This window comes from Panthera onca, chromosome D4 (assembly GCF_046562875.1).
Source record: "Panthera onca isolate mPanOnc1 chromosome D4, mPanOnc1 haplotype 2, whole genome shotgun sequence".
NCBI lineage: Eukaryota > Metazoa > Chordata > Mammalia > Carnivora > Felidae > Panthera > Panthera onca.
This window is the reverse complement of record NC_138351.1, coordinates 86,935,470-86,957,597: the sequence shown is the minus strand read 5'-3', so window position 1 is coordinate 86,957,597 and position 22,128 is coordinate 86,935,470. Positions and strand designations below refer to the sequence as shown.

General features: G+C 56.8%; 1 protein-coding gene and 1 long non-coding RNA gene across 15 annotated transcripts in view; one reads left to right on the top strand and one right to left on the bottom strand.

Annotated features, from left to right (window-relative positions):
• Window positions 1-1,209: 1,209 nt before the first annotated feature.
• Window positions 1,210-20,569, bottom strand: LOC144614124 (uncharacterized). The gene is made up of 3 exons (XR_013551662.2): window positions 20,482-20,569; window positions 5,432-5,489; window positions 1,210-2,655 (listed from the first exon to the last, which is right to left on the bottom strand). It is a non-coding gene; the product is annotated as an uncharacterized LOC144614124 (long non-coding RNA).
• Window positions 3,874-22,128, top strand: part of SH2D3C (SH2 domain containing 3C) — a 29,881-nt gene continuing 11,626 nt past the window's right edge. Inside the window, exons 1-4 of one of the 14 annotated variants that reach the window (XM_081790952.1) lie at window positions 6,342-6,451; window positions 14,420-14,494; window positions 17,051-17,090; window positions 19,384-19,510. In XM_081790952.1, coding sequence (XP_081647078.1) covers window positions 19,421-19,510 — 90 coding nt within the window. In that variant the 5' untranslated portion in view covers window positions 6,342-6,451; window positions 14,420-14,494; window positions 17,051-17,090; window positions 19,384-19,420. The other 13 variants (XM_081790953.1, XM_060608565.3, XM_060608567.3 and 10 more) reach the window with 13 other exon arrangements.

Sequence of the window (22,128 nt, the reverse complement as noted above, 5' to 3'; positions counted from 1 at the left end):
CCTGCCTGTTTCCCACGAGCTCTCCCTAAGTCACATCCTGTGGGCAGACGCCTCAGCAGATGTTCCGGTGTTGTCACCTCCACCCCACCACCCCTGCCCTGAACCCCAACATCCGCCAGTCACTTCCCCTCAGAACTTCGGGCCCTCCGCTCCCCTTGGCAGAAGCAGTAGGGAACTCTTCGGAAGGCCACCCGCGCTGTCCAGGCATGGGGTCCCGGATCATCCAGGTGGAAGGGCGAAGAAATGAGGCCCTCGCTGGAAATGATTTCTCACTGACTGACTTCTGATTTGCTAGTTTGAGGAAAATGTTTCCTGCCTCCACGGATCAGCTAAGCCTGCAAAGCCAGGCATCGGCCAGTTTGTCAGTCTGCTGACTAACCGACTGGACTCTGTGAGAGCCTCTGGTCCCGCTGGCATTTCACAGAGAAACTGAGGCACGGAGTAGAAGAGGGAATCATTGGCCTGCTGTTTGACTCTGGCCTAGACCTTCTGTTTTCCTCCCCTGAGCAGGGATGAGGTTGGGGGGAGGGGGGCGGGGCGGGCATAGGGAGGGAAGGAGAAGACAGGCTCATGGGTGGGCTGATCTTGGCTGCTCGTACGTCCCGGGAAGAGAAAGGGGTGCTGGATAGGGAGACACCGGGCAGAGGATGGTAATGTGACGCTTGCGGCCCTGTAGACCATGGACATTCTGCCCACACCAGCTGGGTGCTGACTCTGTACCTGGCCCTGTGTTGATACAGTGTCATTTCCCTGGGGCTTTACAGCTCCCCTCTTAGGAGGTTGCTGGAATTGGGCCCAGCTTACAGAAGAGGGAACTGAGACTCGGAGTGGTGACGTGCCCTGCCCAAGGCCACACAACCAGGAAGCTGTAAATCTGGGATTCAGAGCCAGGTCTCTGCTTCCAAAACCCAGGGTCATTCGCCACCAGCCTCAGTACCAGACAACTGGATGGAGCCGGGGAAAGACTAAGACCTACGGCAGGCATGGGGCCAATACACACGTGGAAGGCAAATTCTCCTCTGAGGGGGCATGAGGTCTGTTTGGAACATGTAAATGAAGACACAAGTGAATGTAATGTGGGTAATACTCGCAGTATGACTTTTATTTCACTGCCACGGGACCGTGTGAGGGATGTTGTATTGGTCTCATTTTGCTGAAGGGAGAAAATGAGGCTCAGAGAGGTAACACGACTTGCCCAAGATCACTGTGACGTCGAGACCTAATGGTACCTGGCCAAACTGGGGGCAAGGGAGTCACAGACGGGGGGAAAGGGGCAGGAGGGAGGGGCCAGAAACCAGAGGAGGGTTCCCTGGGGCACCATGGCTCAGTCTGGACCCGGAGCCCCGACCGCACAGAGGCAAAACTTCCAGCCGGTGGAGGGAAGAGCAGCATTCTGGGTGTGGGTCCAGCCCAAGCCGAAGCCTGGAGGCGCGAAAGCACTTACGTGTTCAGGGCTGTGGAGTGCGGGCTGCTCTGGGCCGGCCTCCAACGCAGGCTGAGGAGGGCCTGGGGGACAGCCACCCGCCGGCAGGTCCCCAGCCGCACTCCCAACGGCCACTCAAGGCAGCACAAAGGGGGCTCTGAGCTCAGTGGAGCCGCCACACTGAGCCCCATTCATTCTCCCAGGGACGGGCAATTGCGCTGGCGCCCGGGGGCCAACGGCAGCACGGGCCTAGCTAGCACTCTCGCTGTACCTGCAGCAACACGGCCTCCCTGTGGCCGGGGCTCCCAGCTCTCCCACCACGTGCCCTCCCCTGGGGTCTTCTTGGCCTATGCCAATCCGCCCCTGGCCTGAACCACCCCCATCCCTCAGCGACAACCATGGCGGGGAGGGGGGGCTGCTGAGGCCACAGTGCACTAGCCTGGGCTCACATTTTCTCATTTCATCCTCCCAGCAACCCCTGGAACTGGGAGCTACTTTGACCCTGTTTCACAGATAGAAACTGAGACCCAAAGTGGCAAAGGGTCTGGGGCAGGGTCACACAGTGAGGCGGGAGTGACAGAAACCCAGCACTTAGCCCAAGTCACTGGGACTGCCTCCTGGGAGAGAAGCCAGGGGAACCACCCGCTGCCTTCCCCGAGGAAGACCCCTCACTACCGCCAGGCCACCGGCCCTATTCTCTCTTCTGACAACTGGAGGAGGAGGGAGCACCGGCTTAGGAGCTAGGACACCTGGGGGTCTAGTCTCTGCTCCTCCTTAGCCTCAGTTACCTCATCTGTGAAATGGGACAGTACCAGCATTCGCCTCACAGGTCGGTCGTAGGGACTCAACGGACAATCTGTGGAGGTTTTCACCTCCATGCCTGGCTCATGGTCAGGGCTCAGTAGAGGGACCTTCTCTTCCCAAATCCATGACCGAGAAACCTCATTCTTTCATGTGAGCTTTGAACACTGTTCCCATCCAGGTCTGTCTGTGAGCAGGACTCTGATGTCTTGATCTCTCAGGCTGTGTCCCTTTTCCTCTCAGGGCCTCGGTTTCCCTCTCAACCCATTAAGAAGGTTCAGTCAGATGCTTCCCCCACCAGGGCCCATCATCCAGCTGCCAGGGGGTTTCTGGAGCTGTAGGAGTGGAAGTTAGGACCTCAGCCTCCATAGCTGGACAAATAGGCCCTAATGCCAGGTAAGTTGACTTTCGGGGAGCCTCAGTTTCCACATCTGTAAAATGGGGGCAAGAGAAACAACATCTACCTCTTAGGACAGAAGGACTGAGCTTTCTGGCTGGAATGAACTAACTGATCAGAAGATGTTAGTCATCATTATTTTTGCTGAGGATGCATGAGGGGCCCCATCTGCCCTTGGACTCCCTCTCTCATAGGCTCAGTTGCCAGCCTGGGGGCCAGGATAATAATGTCCGATCGTGCTGGAGCCTCTGTGACTTAATTGTGTATCTTGCATTTGTGCCCATTCTTGAGATCAGTTGACTGGGGCTTCAGAGGCAGGAGTAACTTGTGCGCAGTACACAGAGCTGGGATTTGAAACCCCTGGCCTTGTGGCCACCCCAACCCCTGCAGCTGCTGACAGCCTCCACAGGTGTCTGGGACAATCTGTGTAGGGAAGTTTCATTTCCTCATCTCTGTCCTGCCCGTGTGACACACACACGCACACACGTAGGCTGGAAAAGCATCAGACTGTGGGCTAAGGGGTCTAGAAGGGTGAGATGTAGCCCTGTCTGTGCCACCAACCTGCCAGATGACCTGGGGCACTCCCTCTGCCCGTCTGTGCTCCAGATCCCCCCATCCCTGTATAAAGGGTGTGGTGGACCAAATTGCCACCGTGTCCCCGCTGGATTAAAAAGGAATGATCACGCCTTGGTGGGCACCGATTCTGTGCCAGGCTTCGCACCGAACTGGACCCTGTGAGGTGGGCATTGCAAATATCCCCTGCTCACAGTGAGGAAACCGAGGCTCAGGGAAGTCAGTGGCCTAGCCAGGGTTACACGGTGACAAAGTAGCCAGCCAAGATTTGAACTTGGGTTTGGGTGGTCCCCAGGGCCACAGGCCTAACCACAGCACTCTTCACCGCTCCCAGTCCTTCCCCAGGCACCGAGGCTTAGAACAAACTGCCCTGTGGGCTGGCCTGGCTCCCAGCATCCTTCCAGCCGCTGGCCAGACCCCCTGACAGCTGTCAGCGGGTCCCCCCCACAGCCCCCACCCAGTGGGCTCCATTCCCAGGGCCTGTGGTTTGTCCCCCCAGGCCCTCCGGGTCCCATGGGCTTGTGGTCTGCCCCCTGCCCCCCTCCCCCCACCCCCATAGCCAAGGTCAAGGAGGCAGCCCATGGGGGCCCGGAGTGGGGGAGGCACTGGCCCGCCCCCGTGGAGAGGATGGGGAGGGTGGAGCTGTGGGAGTTTCACTGGTTTAAAAATACACAGAGGAAGCGAGCGGCAAGAGGGTGCAAGAAAGGGGAAGGGGAGGTGAGGGAAGAATCTCAACGTTGATGTCCAGAGTCGAGAGCAGCCACTTGCCCGCTGGTCAGGGGCTTTACACGACCCGCCAAGATGACGGAGGGACCCAAGAAAGCCAGCAAAAAGTTCAGTGAGTGCAGGGTGCCCTTTGCACTGCCCTTCATCTCTCTGTCTGTCCATCCATCTCAGTCTCTCTCTGCATTGCTTCTTTATCACTGTCTGGTTTCTGTTTCTCTTTCTGTCCATCTCTATCCCTCTCTGGAGTTCTCTGCTTCTGGGTTTCCTTGACACCTTCCCTCTGTCACTCTGGCCCCATAGCTCTCTCTGTCTCTAGCTGGTTTGGTTCTCCATCTCTGCTCTGCCAGTCTCTGTTTCTCTGTCTCACCATTTGTGGGTGTGACCATCTCTGGTTTCCTTGGACCTCATGGGGCCGGGCAAGGGAAGACCTCCACATGCTCCACGCTCTGCCCCTGGAATTGGTTCACACGGGGACTCGGTTGGAAGTTACTGGGGCCGGAGTGGGTATGGGTGCACCAGGAGAAGCTGCCCCATGTCCCCACCAGCAGTGACGCTGGGACCCAGGGCAGCTCGATGAGGGGTCACCCTGACCAAGGCTCCGTTTCCCCAAGTCAGTCTCCTCCGGGTCTCAGCCAACTTTTGCTTCCCCTGAGCCCTTCAACTTGACCGTTGACAGCACAGGGGAGGTGGTGGGTGGGGGTGTGCAGGGCCAGGATTAAGATGCATTCCACAGATGAAAATACTGGGCCCCAGAGATAGGCTTTGAATCATATGGGGCTGCCCAGCAGGGCTCAATCCCATGTTCCTGGACTCACCTCGGTTTCCCTCCCTGTCCCACTACTGTTTCCTCCAGATCCCCCAGTGCCCAGGAGACAGCGGTTCTTGGCCCTCCTCCTGGCAATTGGCACAATTCCGCCCATTGGTATAGCTTTCTTAGAGCAGAGCCTCAGAACTTTCTGACAGTGTTTGTCAGGAGGCAGAGGCTAAGACAGTCGAGGGTGGGCAGGGCTGGGGGGAAAGCCCCAGAACACTGACCCCAGCAGTCCAGAGCCCTGAGCCCCTCATCAGGGTTCAGCCTTGCTGTGTGACCCTGGGCAAGTCCCTCCCCTCTCTGGGCCTCAGTTTCCTCTCTCATCAATGGGGGCATCGTGGTGAGGACCTGAGGAGGCAGAGGGTAGCTAGGAAGTGGAAAATGCCAGAGTTTTTCCCTTTTCACTTGCCTGGAGGCCATAGGGTTGTCAGAGGGTGGTGGCTTAGAGGAGGGACAGTCCCACAGCTGGGGGCAAGGAGGAGGGAACTCACAGGCACCCCTGCGGAAACGAGGAGATGGTATCACCCAAGCCCTGCCGCCTGAGTCCCCACCGTGGGCTCAGCTGACAGGAAGGACAGAACCTCAGAGAGTGGGCCCCCCAGGCTCCCAACAACCCCCTTCTCATTTCATCCCCTGTCCCCGGTGCTCAAACAGCCCCTCCTCACTCACCCCACCCCACGACCACACAAACATGCTTCACCTGCCCACGATGCCACCTCGGGCGGGTCTTTCCACAGCTCTGACCTCCACTTCGTTATCTGCAGAAAAGGGAAATTAAGCTTGTGTCATTGAGTTATGCTGGGAACTCAGTGATGTAATGCATGAAGCATAGCTGACCAATGCAGAGGCGTTCACTGCAATCATCGTCATTGCCTTCATAACTTCTCCAGGATATTCTGGGTGCCGGGCACCGTATTAAGTCTGTTATTTACATGCTTTCCTTCAGTTCTGCTGTCCATAGGAGGTGGGCACTACAATCTCTATTTTGCTAATGTGGAGAATGGGGCTCAGTAGGGTCAAGTGACTTGCCGAAAGTCACACAGCAAGGATGTGGAAGAGCAGGGACGGTCGCTCAGGTCTGTGTGACTCTAGAGCTGCGTGTTGTTCTACGGGAACAAAGGGAGTGTCAGAGAAGCCCTGACCCTCCTTGAACCCTCAGTCAGAAGAACGACATGTATTTTTTATTATTGCTTCTGGCATTAACTCACGTCTTCCCCTTGCCCTCCCTCCCCCCACTTCCTCTGCCAGAGTTCTTCAAGTTCAAGGGCCTCGGGAGTCTCTCCAACCTCCCTCGGTCTTTCACTCTGAAACGGTCCTCAGCCTCCCTCAGTATCCGGTCCCACCTGGAGCAAGACACCTTTGAGGCTACACAGGATGACATGATGACTGTCCCACAAAGCCCCCCAGCCTATGCCCGCTCCAGTGACATGTACAGCCACATGGGCACCATGCCTCGCCACAGCACCAAGAAGGCTCGTGATCAACAGGCTACCCAGGAGACCAAGGAGGTGGGCTCTGAATCCCACCTGGTGCCCCAAGATCTGCCCAACCCTCCAGGCCTGGAGGCTGCCAAGGAGGTGGTGGTGGGGACCAATGCCCCCCTGGAGGACACCCCAGCAGTGGGACCCAACCCTTCCGTAATGGGCCCCACGGGAGAGCCTGAGGATCCCAGCGCAGACAGAAAAGAAGAAAGAGCTCCCAGGAATGTGCCTCCGGAAAGGTAGGTGCCCACAGTGGGGTGGGGTGAGAGTGGAATCTGCGGAAAGGGTGCCTCCAACCTCCTGCCAATAGAGCCTGGAGAGGAGCCCCCCCCCCCAAAACACACTTCAAGGGGGAATAAAAACTCTACACATGAACCAAGTGCTTACTACAGACCAGGCACTATGCTTAGTCTTTCACTTGCAATTAATTCTCAACAAAACAAAACAAAAACAACTGGGGAGGAGATTCTGTCATTTCCATATGACAGATGAGGAACCGAAGATTCAGAGAGGCAAAGTCATCTGCCCCAGGCAGGTTGCACATCTGTCAAATGACAAAGTGGAGATTTGAACTCGCCCTAGGCAGCCTCCAGGAGCCGGCTGAGCCCCAAGCCCAATCGCTGGATCCCTGCCCAGGACCCCCACACCCAAATCACCTTTAGTTCTGCTGGACAACACTGCTCCCCCTGGTTGCCACTTCACTTGGTTATAGGGTGAGCTGAGTTCATGAAAAAATACACATAGTGATGATATGACCCTAGCACCCATTCTACTGGGTGTCAAAACATATGTTACTCACCGAACGCTCTGTAAAAGCATTTATCATTATATCATGAGACCCATCTTACAGATGGGGAGACTGAGACTCAGTCAAGGTAGTAGAGCTGGATTTGAGCAGAAACTGCCCGCCTCCAATGGCTGCACACTCATCTCTCACATTGTACCCACCACCTTCTAAGCTGTACAGCTGTGTGCTTCATGCCCTTGGGAGACCCCTCAATCTCAACCACAGGAGTCTCCAGCTCTTCAACCCTCAGACCCTGGGTCTAAACCACACTGGTCAGATGTACTTATTGAAATAAAGAGGGGAAAAAAACCCAGCTGAGCAAAAGTAACTCTAGGGCCAGTTCTGAGACCTCTCTGGAATGGCTTTGCCCTGAGACACCAAGCACAGTTTCTGTGTGCTGGGGTAATTGAGTCTAGACCTCTGTTCAATGGGGAGCAAGACTTTGTAAAGTTTCAGAATGAATCTAGTCCAGACTCTGCCTCTTACTGACTGCATGACCTCGGATAAATCTGTTTCCTTTTCTGAGCATCCGTTTCCTCAGCTGATAAATGGCATAATGATAGCACCTACCTTGTAGGGCATGATGAGAATCAAGAGTCACATACAGGACTTTTAAAATCTTAGCACAGTGCCTAGCACACCACTAACAGTAAATGTTTTTCCATCATCCCTGGCTGTTCCAGGCTGCTGTCTTGTGCCGTCCCCTCCTTAGTTCAGCCTCATTTGAGCGTGGAAGAGCAAGGATTGTATGCAGGGGAGAAGGCCTGATAGGTTCTGGGGCGTTCTGAGGCAGCCTAGGGCCTGAGACGTGCCTTGTGAGTTTGCAGGAAAGGGGCGGGTGGAGCGGCGTGTCTGGGGGCGTGGCCTTTTCAGGCTGCCAGGCGGACTGCTGAGGGAAGGTGCTGTTGGAACGGGGCGGGTCAAGGCAGAGGGGTGTGTCCGGGGGGCGTGGCCTTCCCGGCCTTGGACGCTAAAAGATGGGGGTAGGGGGAGGAGCGAGACAGGAGGCGGAAGGGCGTTCCCGAGGCGGGGCGTGTCCTTCCTAGCGGGAGGTGTCGGCTGTGGGGCGGCCCCCGGCAGAGGGCGAGGGGCGTGCCCGGGGCGTGGTCTACAGGTCAGGCTCCGCCCCCGGAGTACGGCTCTGCGCTTCAGAGCTCCCTGGCCTGAGAAAGGCGGGAGCCCTCGGGCTGAGGAGGTACCCGGGCTTCAGGCAGTGACTGCGGGGGAACCATGACTGCAGTGGGACGAAGATGTCCGTCACTGGGACCCAGAGGGTGAGTGACCGAGCTGGGCCTGAGGAGGGCATGCGGGGATGGCAATGGTTTGAGGGGAAATCGGTGCCCCTGCGGCAACCAACATACCAGGATGCCCGTTAGCATCAGGGACTTTTAAACTTTCTTTTGGTGTAATTCTGTCCCTGCCTTGCCCTCGCACAGGCTGGGTATTTACTCCTCACAACAGCCCCGGAAGAGGGGCACGCTTATCATCCCCATTTTACAGATGAGTAAAGGGAGATTATTTGCCCGGTTCTCCACAGTAGTGAAGGTTAGTTAGACCCAGGGTTTAACTCCACCTTTCTGGATCATGCCCTTAAAGGCTGGGCAGCCTGTTCCCCTCCCACAGGGCCAGGGCCTCTGGGAAGGATGGTCCTGAGAAACCTTGAGAATGCCAAGTCTAGGACCCAGCCTTCCTCCTCTGTGGGCAGGGGCCCTGGTGGTCCTGGCAGTGCCTCCAGCATCAGGCCTGGCCTAGAGCTGGTTGAGGAAGTAGAGAGACTGCCCTCCATCCCCCAATCATCCAGAGTGTCCAATGGTCCTGAGGTGGGGTCAGGTTAGCAGATCAGATTGAGCCCCCTCCTGGTGTCCTGAGACCCAGTGTCCCCACTTGCCCTCCAAGCCAAGCAGGAGGCTAGAAATGAAATGTTTCTTCCAGGAGTCCCTGAAGCCCAGCCCTGTGTCCCAGAGTCAGGAGAGCTGCTTTGCCTGTGTGATCTCAGATTTGCCCTGCCCTACTCTGGGCCTTAGACCTCCCCAGCAGCCCGGATGGGTCTGGGATGATCTCTGAGGGTACATCCAACCTGGAGAGGAGGGCATTTGAGAATTGCCACTGAACAAGACCGGGGCCCCATTCCCCAGTGTCCCAAGGGGGTCATCTCAGTGGCTGCTCAGGGAGTGGTCTAAGCTGGGGTAGATGGTGTCCCTCCCCTACCCCCTGGGAGGCAGGGTACACCTGGAGCAGAAGGAAGGAAGGGGAAGAGGTGAAACTGCAGGAGTTTCCTGGTGCCCTGTTCTCTGCCGAGATCGTGGGGGATGAGGAGGAAGGAGGGAGGAGGGGCCAGGAGCAGAGGTGGTGAAGAGCCCTTAGCGCCCAGAAAGGACAGCACCAGCCTAGCCTCACCCTACCCCTAGCACCTCAGCCTTCTGCAGGGAAATAGCAGCTCCAGAGAGCCCTGACGACCCTCCTCTGCAGTCCCTGTTAAGGAGGAGGAAGGGGAGGCCCAGTGAAGGAAGGGAGGCCCCAACACCTTCCATCCAGACCCATGCCCACACACAGGAACTTTTAGGCCAGGGTCCTGGAAGAGGGGGTCAAGACCTGGCTCATAACTGGCCAGTCCCTGCTTGAAGCACCCAATGGGTGCCACTTACCACACAGGCCATGTGAAAGGAAACTTCTGTTTGCTTCATTTTACCGGTGAAAAGGCCAAGATTCAGAGGCGGGAAGGGATTTTCCTGGGGTCACAGAGAGATGAGGTGTCAGAGCCTAGACTTGATCCCAAGTCACTAGACCACATTTTACCTCCTGCAAATAAAAATCTCAAAGCCATTTCTACCGTTATTTAAATGACTTCCCTTAAGCCCCTGGAAGAGAGATAATGGGAGCCCACTTTACAGATGAAGACATTGAGGTTTTGTGAGGTTACTAACCTGCTCGAGATGACACATTTAGTTGAGCTGGAATTTCACTCATTTTAATATTTACTGTGATGCAACTATGCCCTAGATACTCTTCCAAGTTTTGGGGAGACAGCAGTGAGCACAGCAGACAAAACCCTGCTATCATGGAGCCTCCGTTCCAGTGTGGGGGGAGACATGATAAGACAAGTTATATGGTTCAGCAGAAGAGAAAAGTGCTGGGAGAAATACTGAAACCAACCAGGGGTATGCCTGGTGGTAGCAGTTTAGGAAGGTAAGCCAGGAAAAAGGTCACCTTGACGTGATGTTTGAACAAAGGGATGTGGGAACAAACCCTCTCGATATCTGGGGAAGAGTGTACCAGGCCAAGGGAACAGCAGGTACAAAGGCCCTGAGGTAGGAGGGTCCTTGGCATGTTTGAGGAGCAGCTGGGACCCACAGTGGCTGCAGGAGAATAAGATGGGGGGCCGGGGGGGAGGGTGGAGTGGTGGGAGGCGAGGCCAGAGAGGAAATGAGTTCAGATAATGGAAGGCCTGGAAGGCCCGGCAAGGACTGGGCTTTGATTCAGCGAGAAGCAGCCATTGCTGGCCTTGAGCAGAGGAGGGCCTCATTCTGACTTATGTTTTACGAGGACCTCTCCTTTGAGGAGGGTTTGAATGCACTTCTCCTCATTGTACAGTGTCACACCCAAGCGTCCTTCCCTCCCTGCCAGATCACAGAGACCCAGACCCCTCCACCCCCCACTCCCACAGCTGTTCAGAAGGAGATTGGGAGAAGGTGCACCCCATAGGGCAGCCAGGGGCACCCTGCATGGCGGGTGCCCCAGCCCTGGTGCCAAGCACTGAGAACAGGCCAAGAACCACCCCCCCCCCCCCCCCCGCAACTCTCCACCCCATCCCATTTCCTTTTGGAATGTTGATTCTGGTCCAAGAATTTCCAACACTCCCCAGAGTCCCACGACCCTCTCTCGGCCCTTGCAGAGTGACGTCAGCTGCTGGGCATCTGGTAGTGATTACCCACCAGGGGAGGGGGCTGTGGTGGGCCCAGCCTGTTCGGCCTGGTCAGGCTCTGGGCGGCTGGTCCTTGTCTTCCGAAGGGGCCCAGCTGCTCTCAGCTCTCATTTCCTGTGGAGACTTTCTCACAGTCCTCGAGACCCCCGGATGCCTCAGGCTGTGGGAACTGCACTGGCTCAGGAAGGACGGGCTGTACCCCCACCCCCAGCTGGAGCCACATGCCCCGAAACCCTCAGGGGACCTTGCGTGCGGAATCCTGGACCTATGTGGAGTAGAGCTGGGGAGGAAGTTGGATACCTCACCGACTGGACGACATTGAGCAACTCCCTTGCCCTCTCTGGCCCTCAGTTTCCCCATCTGTAAACTGGGGACAATAATAGCACCTGCTTCACAGGGTCATCTTGAGGACTAGCTGAGGTCCCGGGTTTGGCCCAGGGAAGAACCAGCACACAGGAGCTGCTCTAGCTACCACCGCGCCCGTGTTCTAGAAGAGTTCACTGAGGCCCAATGAGGGGGACTTGCCCAGGGTCACACTGCTTCCTCCCGCTCGGTGGAGGGCCCTCTCCAGAGCCAAAGAGGGTCCTCTCTCCTCCCATCCCTGCTCCATTTCTTCTTCTTGACGTAGCTTTTGGGCTCCCAGTCCAGTTGAAATATTATTTCTCTTTGCCCTCCCCTCCCCACCTTCTCCTCATCTCTACCCCGGAGTGGTCCCCTTTTCCCGGGGGAGCCTGCCTCGTGCAAGGAACAAAGCAGATCTAGTCCGAGCAGCTGTGTGTCCTGGATCAAATCACAAACTTCAGTGTTTTCCTTTATCAAGGGCATGGCGGTCAGTGCTCCATACATGCCCTCCCCTTTTGCGTATCAGTTAGTAGCTCTCGGGGCTCAGAATCCTCAGCTCTGCGCTGGGAAGAATGGCCCCCCTCTGCCCTATCCTCACAGGGCTGGTACCCTTTCTGGACACTTGCCGGCAAGCTCACTGCTGTCCAGAAGACTGAGGGCACAGAATGGTGGAGAAGGAGCAGGGATGTCTTCAGGACAGTGGTGGCCCATCTTACAGGAGGCAGGGCAGGGCAGGGCAGGGGCTAAAGCCAACAGCCTTCCTGGCAGAGAACCCCAAAGGCCCCATAGCAGGGTATGCAGGGAAAGGCAGGGGTTTCTGTCCCTGCGCCTGGGTGGCTCAGTCGGTTAAGTGTCCAACTCTTGATCTCAGCTTAGGTCTTGATCTCAGGGTCATGAGTGCAAGCCCCACGTTGGGCTGTGTGCTGTGAAGCCTACTTAAAAAAACAAACAAAAACCTAAGGAGCACAGAGCAGTGTTGTTTCTCTGCCGGGGTGAGTGACGATTGGAGTGAAGGGTGGAAAGAATCTCAGGCCTCAGGAGGGGCAGGATGGGAGATCTCCACGGCTGGGAGCTTGGGCAGCACGAGGAGGCACACGGGTCTGGGAACTCTGCACCCTTCCTTCTCAGGATCCTCGTGGCCTCTCCGGGAAGACAGTTTTGTCCTTTTTCCAGGAGAGGCACTTGGACATCAGAGAGGTGAAGGCAGGGGAAAGCAGAGAAGCAGGAGGCAGAGGTTGGGGAAGTGTCCACTTGAGGCCACGTGGCCAGGCCTGGAGGTCCAAGGGAGCCAACTGGGGGTCAGAGAGAGGGTAGATGGGCCACCGGCCTGTCTGCAGAGGGCAAGGCTGCCCATGGCAGGGGAGGGCCAGGGTGGAAGGAGACTGCAGCTGCTATCTACTGCCCCTCCTCCAGGATCCCTCGGGAGCCTTGCCCTTTCTCCTGGGCCGGGTCGGAGGCCCTGAAGGTAGAGCTCAGATCTGGACCTGTGTTGGGGAAATAAAGGATCATGGGCTCTAATAACTGCTCATTAATCCAATTAATTAAGCTAATGTATGCAATAAGCGGCATCAGTTATCAGAACAAATCAGTTAATACAGGCAATTAAAAGGGCTGGTTATTTGAATAATTAATGTGGCTGATTAATGGGACTGATTTAGCTCAATTGTCAGTATTATTTATTAATTGATTTCACCACAAATATTAGAGAGGAAGTGCCTTTTTAAGTCCATAAAATTAAAAAAAAATAATTAATTAACGGAGCTGAGTTTTTAAAAATGGAAGCTTTGATTCCTGAATTTGATCATAACAATGGGAGGGAGAATGTTCTAGAAATCTCCAAGCAAAGTGAGATCTGAAAACCAAGTAGAAATTTATCTGGCCTAAGGGAGAGAGGACGTTCCAAGCAGAGGGAACATCCTGTGCAAAGGCCCTGAGGCTGGAGGGGGCAGAGGTCTTTGGAGGAAGTGCAAGCAGACTGGAGAGCAAGGAGCAGCCATCCCAAGGAGGGATGGCTGACCGTGCCAGTCACAGAGAACTGAGCCATGAGAACCAGACTTTGTGCCCAGGGTTGCATGGAGATGCTGTGTGACATTTGTTCACTCCAAAAAATCTTTATGGGGTGCCTGGCACTGTTCTAAGCAGATCCCAAGTCCTGTCCTTGTGGAGCTTATGTTCTAGTAAGAGAAGATAGTCAATGCATGGCAGGTCACATGAAGTGCCACAGAGAAAAACTAACCAGGGAAGGGAGGTAGGGAATGTGGAGTGGGTCACACTTTCAGATGGGTGGCAAGGGAAGGCCTCACTGAGAAGGGGACGTTTTAGTAAAGATCTGATGGAGGGCAGGGAGAGAGCTCAGTGGTATCGGGAGGGAAAGTATTCCAGCAGAGGAGGGACAGAAAGTGCAAAGGCCCTGGGGTGCCTGGGTGGCTCGGTTAAGCCCCGCGCATCTGGCTCTGTGCTGACAGGGCAGAGCCTGCTTGGGATTCTCTCTCTCTCTCTCTCTCTCTCTCTCTCTGCCCCTCCCCCCATCTCAAAAATAAATAAACTTAAAACATTTTTAAAAAGAAAATGCAAAGATCCTGAGGTGGGGACAAAATCCAGCAAGAAGCCCAGCCTGGCTGGAGCAGCATGAGTGAAGGGAGCAGGTTAGGACATGGGATGGGGGAGGTGGTGAGGACCCACTCTATAAGACTGTTAGGAGGACTTTGGCCCTTACTCTGAGTGACACTGGGGGACCACTCCTGCGGGTTGAAGCACAGGAAATCCCAAGATCTGACTTCCACTTTAACAGGAATGCGCTGGTTTCTGGAGTGAGAACAAGTCACAGAAGACACAGAGGCAGGGAGGCCAGTGCTGAGGTGGTGGCAATAGTCCAGGCAGGTGATGGCAGTGGATCGGAGGCAGACATTACGTTTGGGAAATCCTAGAGTCTTGCGGAGGGGCAGAGTGAGGTGATGGGGACTGAGTGCGGCCCAGCTTCCTGGGTCTCGGCCTCTGCCCTGAGCTCCCCTGTTGGCTCGGACCCCCCAGTCCACTTGATCCTTGGTGCAGGCACCCCCTTCTCCAAGGCTCTCCTCCCTCGCCCAAGGGGAAGTAGACAGGAAGGAGGGAGGAAGCACTGGGGCGATCCCAGTGTCCTGTCCAATCTTTTCCCAGCAGCGAGCGGATTTCCGGGACTGAATAGCCGGAAACTCTGGGATGGGACACCTCACCCGGGAAAAGCTGGCAGAGGTGAGCGGGGAGGAGGGGTCCCCACTCCAGCTGGCTCCCACAGCTGCTGGACGGAGGGAACCAAATTGGCTTTGGAAAACTGCTGTGGCTGTGGCTGGGGTGCAGCTTGAGAGGCTATGTTTTTTGTTTTGAAGTTTATTTACTTTGAGAGAGAGAGAGAGAGAACAAGCAGGGGAGGAGCAGAGAGAGAGGGAGAGACAGAATCTTAAGCAGGCTCCATACTGTCAGTGCAGAGTACGACACGGGACTCAAACTCGTCAACCGTGAGACCATGACCTGAGCCGAAACCAAGATTTGGACGCTTAAAAGACTGAGCCACCCAGGCGCCCCGAGAGACTATGTTTTTAAGTCAGGAAGGACTCTGCAAGAGGGAAAGTTAGCAGTGGGGTTGCTAGAATGTCAGAAGAGGGAGGCCTGTCAGACAACCTCTCACTGAGGAGCCCTGTGGCCCCAGGAGCAGGGGGGGAGCCCTGTGTGGATTTCTGCCCTGGGAATGCACACCTTACCCATGATATTTTAAGCTCAGATTTTGTGTGTTGTCTTAAATTAAATGTATTTTATTAAATTTAATACATTTACACGCCAGGCACTGTGCTGGGAGCTTCGCCATGAACGAGGCAAAGTCAATGCCCTCATGAAGGTGTCGGGTAATTAACAGTCAACAAATAAATGTAAAATGATCATTGCAGGCAGAGACTGAGGAAGATAAAGCAGGGTTGAGGCCAGGGAGTGAAGGACCAGGGAGGGTGGTCCGGGAAGGCTTCTCTGAGGAGGCGTGTTAAACAGAGTCCTAAATAAACGAGGGGGAGGGGCAAGCTGCATGGAGATCTGGAGGAAGGGCATTCCAGGCAGAGGGAATATGCTCCTGGTAGCAAGAGTGAGCTTGGTGACGAGGCCAATGTGGCTGGGGCAGAATGAGGGACAGAATAAATGAGGGAGGCAGGTTGGGGGTCAGCAAGGTGGGTGGTTGGGGGCCTCCAGGTTACACAAGGCCTTGTAGGTTGGGGAACGTATGACCTGCTTTATGCTATTTTTTTAATTTTTTTTTTAATGTTTATTCATTTTGGAGAGAGACAGAGAGACCGAGACAGAGCGCGAGTGAGGAAGGGGCAGAGAGGGAGACACAGAACCCAAAGCAGGCTCCAGGCTCGGAGCTGTCGGCACAGATCCCGATGCGGGCCTCAAACTCACAAACTGCTAGATCGTGACCTGAGCCGAAGCCAGACGCTCAACCGACTGAGCCACCCAGGCGCCCCTGTGGCTGTTTTTCTGGCATAATGAGGGCACCTCTTTACTCTCACAAGGGAAGAAAAGTTCTGGTTTGGGTGAAAAATGACATGCCCAGCCATTTGCAAGTCACAGAGAGGTGTTTACATCTTGTTCCATGAGAGGAGGGAGCCCAGAGCGGGTGGGGGTGCTGTGTGCACCCGTGACCGGCTTAGGTTTTCACCTGAGGGCCACTGGGGGTGGGGTGGAAGCTGAGAGCCTGTGAGAACAGACAGAGAGCCAGAGAGAAGGCTGCCGTGGGCTCCACAGAGGACCCGGGGCTCCTGGACGAAGCGAGCGTTGCCTCTTGGAGAGAAGTGGTCAGGATCTATTTTGAAGGCAGAGTCGCAGGATTTCCTGACGGGTTGGGTGTGGGATGTGACTGGAAGAAGAGGCACAGATGACTGCAGATTTTTTCTTGCCAAACAAAGCAACAAGGATACAGCTGACATCAACTGAGATGGGAAACGGATGTGGGGAGCAGGGGTGTGGCCGCAGGGGGCGGGTAGCAACAGACCTGCTTTGGATAAGACAAGTCCAAGATGACTTCAGACATCCAAGGGGCCACGCTAAGGGGACAGGTGGGTTTGTGAGGCTGGTGTTAAAGGGGCAGTTCCAGGCTGCATCAGAGAAGAGATGGCATTTAAGGTCAAGGACCCAGGGGAGGTGGCTCACAGCGTCCCCCACGAGGAAGGTTAGTAGCTGTCTGGCACCTGGGAAAGCTAGCCACTCCTGGCCTCTGACCTCTCCAGGTCCCATCCCAGCCACCCTGAAGGCTGGGGGATCCACTCCACAGCCCACAGTCACCAGCAACAGCACCACACTGTGTTGCTGAGCTGGCCACTCTGCCCAGGAAGAGCGTGCAGGGTGGTGGTGGGGGGAGAGGAGTCTGAGCCCCAGCCTGGGGCCACCAGTATTTGGAGTGGAGGGGGACGAGAACACTTGGATGCTCTGAAGCTGGGTGAAGACAGTGATCTGGGAAGTATGGAACATTTATCAGCTCCTGGAGTCCTGGCGACAACCCAGGGAGGCAGAGGCTGTCATTATCCCCAGTTCTCAGGTAGGACGCCCCCTCCCCAGCCCACCACTGCCCCAGAGAGGTAAGGGGATTTGTGTGGGGTCGCACAACTGGAGAGTGAGCGCTGTCAGCTGCAATGCCCCCCTCCTGGCTTCAGGATTAGCCCTCTGGGGCCTTGAGGGCCAGATGCTGGCACCAGGCAGGTGGGAAGAAGCTGGCAGCTGGGGATCCAGGTAGGGCTGGGTACACTCAGCTCTCTTCTCTCCTTCCAGGGCTGCTGGAGAACCAGAGGCTGGCGGGGACTACGTGAAGGTAAGAGGGGCTGGGCAGGGGACACTGGACAGCTCAGAGCCTGTTCCACGAAGGGCAGAGTTCTTTTCTGAGCCTTGTTGGGAGCGGGACCTCACTGCCTGTTCCCAGGAGGAGAGGGTCTCGGGGTCGGCGCGGAGCTTGGGCTCTGGTTTCACTCCCGAGGACCTTCTTCCCATGCCATTGTCTCCCAGCCCCAAACACAGGACACCCCACTGTTTGTTACCACCAGACCCCACCCACCTGCCAGCTGGACAGGGCCCGGAGGATGTCTCCCTACACAGACCGCGGAGCCCCAATCCCACGCGGTCTCTGAGCATGTGCTGATGTTAAGAGGTGGGAGGAAGAAAAGGTGCCTCAGTTTTCATCACAGATCATGGATGCACCTCATGTTTGCCACACACTTAATTTGTCCCGGGCGCTGGGAATGTTGAGAATGCAGTTTTGAGACGATGATGATAACGAGAGTAACTTTACGTCTTGGGTGCCTACTGTGTGCAGAGCCCTGTGCTGGCTGCCAGCACCGGAAGGGAGATAGTTATGAGCTCTGTACATGAAGGAGGTCTTTGACTTCTTCCCTCATCGCTGGGCAGGGAAGGTCTTCCTGTGTACTCATCTACGTTTGGGAAACTTGGGGCCCAGACACGCACAGTGATTTGCCCACAGCCACACACCGCTACCACAGGGCAGAACTGAGATTGCAGTTCAAATCTGAGAGACAGAGACTGAGCGAGGGAGGAGCAGACAGAGAGGGAGGCACAGAATCCGAAGCAGGCTCCAGGCTCTGAGCTGTCGGCACAGAGCCCGACGCGAGGCTTGAACTCACGAACCGTGAGATCGTGACCTGAGCCAAAGCAGGATGCTTAACCAACTGAGCCACCCAGGCGCCCCTGCTATCCAATTTTATCTGATGCCAAGGCCACGGACAAAGTCCTTGGCCTTCCGCCTCCGGGAGCACCCTCACTGGGCCAGGCTGCCTGCTGAGTACGGAGCATACAGCAGAGGCAGGAGGTCCAGGTTTTGTGTTCAAAGGGCTCCTGGTCCACATGGGGACCAGGACAAAATCATACAGAGTGGTTTGGGCTTTTGTTTTGTGATCCAGCAGACCCAAATTTTAGTCCCAGATCTGCCACTTACTTGCTACATGACTTTGGGTATGTGGGTCACCTCTCTGAGCCTCAGTGTTCACCTATGTGGTAGCAGAGGCTCCTCCCACCTAGGATTGCTGTGGGCTCAATGAGTCCATCCCCATAAGTAGGGTTGCTGGGCCTGGAATAGAGCAGGCTGGCCTGGCTCCTGACCTCAGGAACATTCCATCATCTGAGATGTTGCCTATAAAACTCTGTGTTCGTGACTAGTGAAGGAAGCTATTGGAGCTCAGGATGTAGGGGAGCTTGGGAGGTGGGGAGAGGGAGATCGAGGGAGGCTTTCTGGAGGAGGAAGCATTGAAGCCAAGCCATTGGGGTTGACCAGGAATGTTCACCACAATCCTGTCCCCAGAGGAAAAGCTGAGAAGGAGCAAAGATAAGCAGAGATAGGCACTTGAGTGATCCAAGCAGAGGCAAGAGTGTGGGCAAGGGTCAGAAGGCAAGCTGGGTGAGCCCAGAAAGTGCAGCCCCGGGCTGCAGCAAGTTGAACTGGAGCTGCTCTGGGAATCTCGCCCTGGCTCCTTATCTAGAGCCCTTGCACCACAGAGGGACAGAGGCCTTAGGGAGAACTGGCACCAAAGCCAGTGGGTAGGACCCACAGGGCACACATTTCAGCAGCCCACAATTCTCAGTCACCTGGCAAGGTAGTGAGATCCCCATCACTGGTGGTAGTAAGATCCCTGTGAGGATTATTAACTTTGTATTTTTCCTTTAGTGTATGGGGCTAAAAAAAAATGTATTTTAAAATATTATAAAAGAAATAATACCTGCTGACTGGAACTGATTAAACAGTTCTCTAACGGGTGCAGTCAAAAGAACGTTAGGTTTAGCTTCAAGCCTCAGACGGTGGTAGAATCAATAGCCAGTTACCAAAAGTCCGTTCCTGCCCCGAGGCACTAGCTTAAGGAACTCCAGGGTTCTCAGACCCTGATGTGAATACTTTGATTCTAAAGCAAGGGTTCCCAAGTTCCAAGACCATAAAACTCCAAGCTCCCTGCTCAGAGCTTCAGATGTGTTTGCAGAAAAGAATCAAACAACTGAAGCCCAGCGAGGTGGACTCACATCCCTAATGTCACACAGCCTGTCACAAGGATTTGTACCTTAGGCCTGACTGATGCAGAGTCAGCGATGACTCTCTTTAATCGCAGCACAAAAAGCCCCGGCAATAAGCTTGAAAATAGTAGCATGCATTTACTGAGCACTTACTTCATGCCTGGCAACTTAACGTGCATCAACTCAGCCGAGGCTCAGAAGGGTTGTATGAGGTCAGCACAGGTATCTTTTGCAGATGAGTGAACCTGGGCTCCAAGAGGAGGGGATGGTGGGGTGGAGGTGGGGACACTGCTAGTCGAACCCAGGTTGGTGCCCTGAGCATTGATTGAGCCTTACTGGCTCTCTGCACCCCAGAGTCTGTCAGATCAGCATCCGGTGATAATTCTCAGCACAGTCCCTGATTCCGAGTCAGAGGGGAGAAATCCTGGGCTCTGGGAGGTTTCCCGAGGCCACAAAGGATTTGGTCAAACGCGTACAGGGGTTTGTTTCCGGCTTTGGATACGATTTAATTCAAAGTCTTTGCCCGCCCCGGGTCAGCGAAGGGTACAGGGTGCGGCGAGTAGGGGAGGCAGGACCCCCCCCCCCCCTCCCGAGCCCAGGCATCCCCACCCCATCCCGCTGCCCCTCCGTGACCGCCCCCCTAGGCTGGTCCTCTGCTCCGCACCCCCCGACTCCAGGCAGCCCTGCGGGGCTGGAGCGCGCGGGGCGAGGGGCGGGGAGCGGGGGGCGGGCGGAGGGAGGAACAATGGCCCCCTCCCCTCCCCTGGCCGGCTGGAGGGTGGGGTCTCCCCGCCCCGCCTCCCCGCTCCTCCCCCGCCAAGGCGATGAGGTAATCGCGCCGCCGAGAGGCACGCGCAGCCGGTGCCCAGCCCGGTCGGTCCCCGCGCCCCTGCCCCGCCGGCCGCCGCCCCCCGCACCGGCCCGGCCCCGGACGCCCGGCCCCACCATGACCGAGCGGTGCAGCCTGTGGAGCGCCCTGTCGGCCGCCGCCTGCTGCTTCTACCGCGGCTCCTTCGTGCAGGTGCAGGTGAGGGGGCGGCTCGGTCCCCGCCAGGCGCTCCGGGCTGGGACCCCGGCCGCTCCGCCCCGGGCCCCGGGGGCCGCGAGCCTCAGCCCGGGGGCGCCTCGCAGGGTCTGGCGGGGCCGGGCAGGGGCAGGGGCTGCGGGAGGGGGCGGGGTCGCCCCAGCCTCACCTCTGGGCGCCCAGTCGCTCCGCAGGGTGAGGGTCCGGGCTGCCGCTCCCGGGACTCGGGGCTGCGGGACTGTCGTTCGGGTCCCGCCTTCTCAGGAGGAGCTGAGCTGGGGCACTGGGTACCGGGAGCTGCGGTCCCCCGGCGTCCTGCCGGTCCTCCAGCGAGCGCTCCGGCCCCTGCGGCTGACCGGGGCAGGCTGGCTCCCCATTGTACCGGGGGCTCTGGGCTGGGGTCCGAAGGCTGAGTGAGGGGCGCGAAGCTGAAGGGATGCTGCGGGTGCCGGGGCTGGGGCCGGGGAGCCCGCCACCCTCCCTCCCTCTAGGTGGACTAGGGCAGGCTCGGGGCGCGGGGCTCCCAGCCCAGCCGGCCGGGCAGTGCGGGACCGCGCCGCGGCGGTGAAAGGGTTAAACGGAAGGGGGTGGAGGGGAGGACCCGGACCCCGCCTCTCTGCGGAGCATCATCTGGGGATGGCCTTGCTTGGGGTTGCCAGACCGTAGGAAGCTGGAGGGGGGGGCTTGCTGGGCTCGGGCTGGGGTTTAGGGGTCAAGACCCTGACCGAGGGTCTCTGCGCTTTTGCCTCCGGAGACCCCTGGGGGACGGCGGGCGCGTCACCTCTGCGCTCCGCGAGGCTCACACACACGCTCCGAGCCCGCCTGAATGACGGCCCCGCCGGCGGCGGAGCGCAGCATCCCCGCACTGGCCAATGAGGCGCGCGCAGGCGGGGAGGCGGTGAGATCATCTCTGGCCAATAGGGGTGCGCCGAGCTCAAGGATGCTGCATACGCGCCCCAGCCCGCAACGCCCCCCCCCCACCCCCCACCCCCAGTTTTGGGAGCTGGGGACCCCCAAGTCGAGAGTGAGGAGGAGGGCACAAGGACCCGAGGGCTCCCCACCCTCAGTATGTGGGAGGACAAAGTTGGTTACCCCAGATTCTTTCCGTGACCATTGAAAAAGTGGATCCCAGTACCCCACCCCCACCCCCTTTACAGATGAGGCTACTCAGGCTCAGAGAGGGAAAATGACTAGCGCAAGGTCACACAGTGGTGGGCAGAGTCTGGTGGCCAGGTTCTTTACCACACAACCCGCTCCCCTTCGTTGCCCTATGTCCGTCTTGTTCCAGTTGTGGAACTGGGGTGAGTTCTCAGTTACATGCTTTTTATCAAGAACTCCAGAAGGCTGGGGTACTGTTGTCCTCTCCCCTGTGACTCACAGTCTTCCCTCCCCAGGGTGTGGGGTGATGTAAGGAGGGAGACCAAGGACCCCGAAGAATAGGGAACTCCATACAGAAGCGTAGGTATCTGAGGGGACCCCCACCCCAGTTCAGTGCTTGGCCTAACTGCCCTTTGGGGGTATCAGTTTCTACCCGGGGTGGAGGAGGATGTACAGAATCCCCATCCCCAGAACCTGTCTTTTCCTGAGCACCTGTACCATCACTGACCCCCACCATCTGTCCCAGAGCCCTACACACTTCTCAATGCCCAGGTTTTCATGTGCCCATCACCAAGCTGCTCCTGCTCCTGCTCCTGCCTTTCTCACCTTGCAGAGTATCTCATTGTCCTCCCAGGATCCCCATCTGAAATCATCTCTGACCCCTCCACCCTCTTTCCCCATACCCGGTCAAAGGCTACATAAACAAACACCCTTTCCC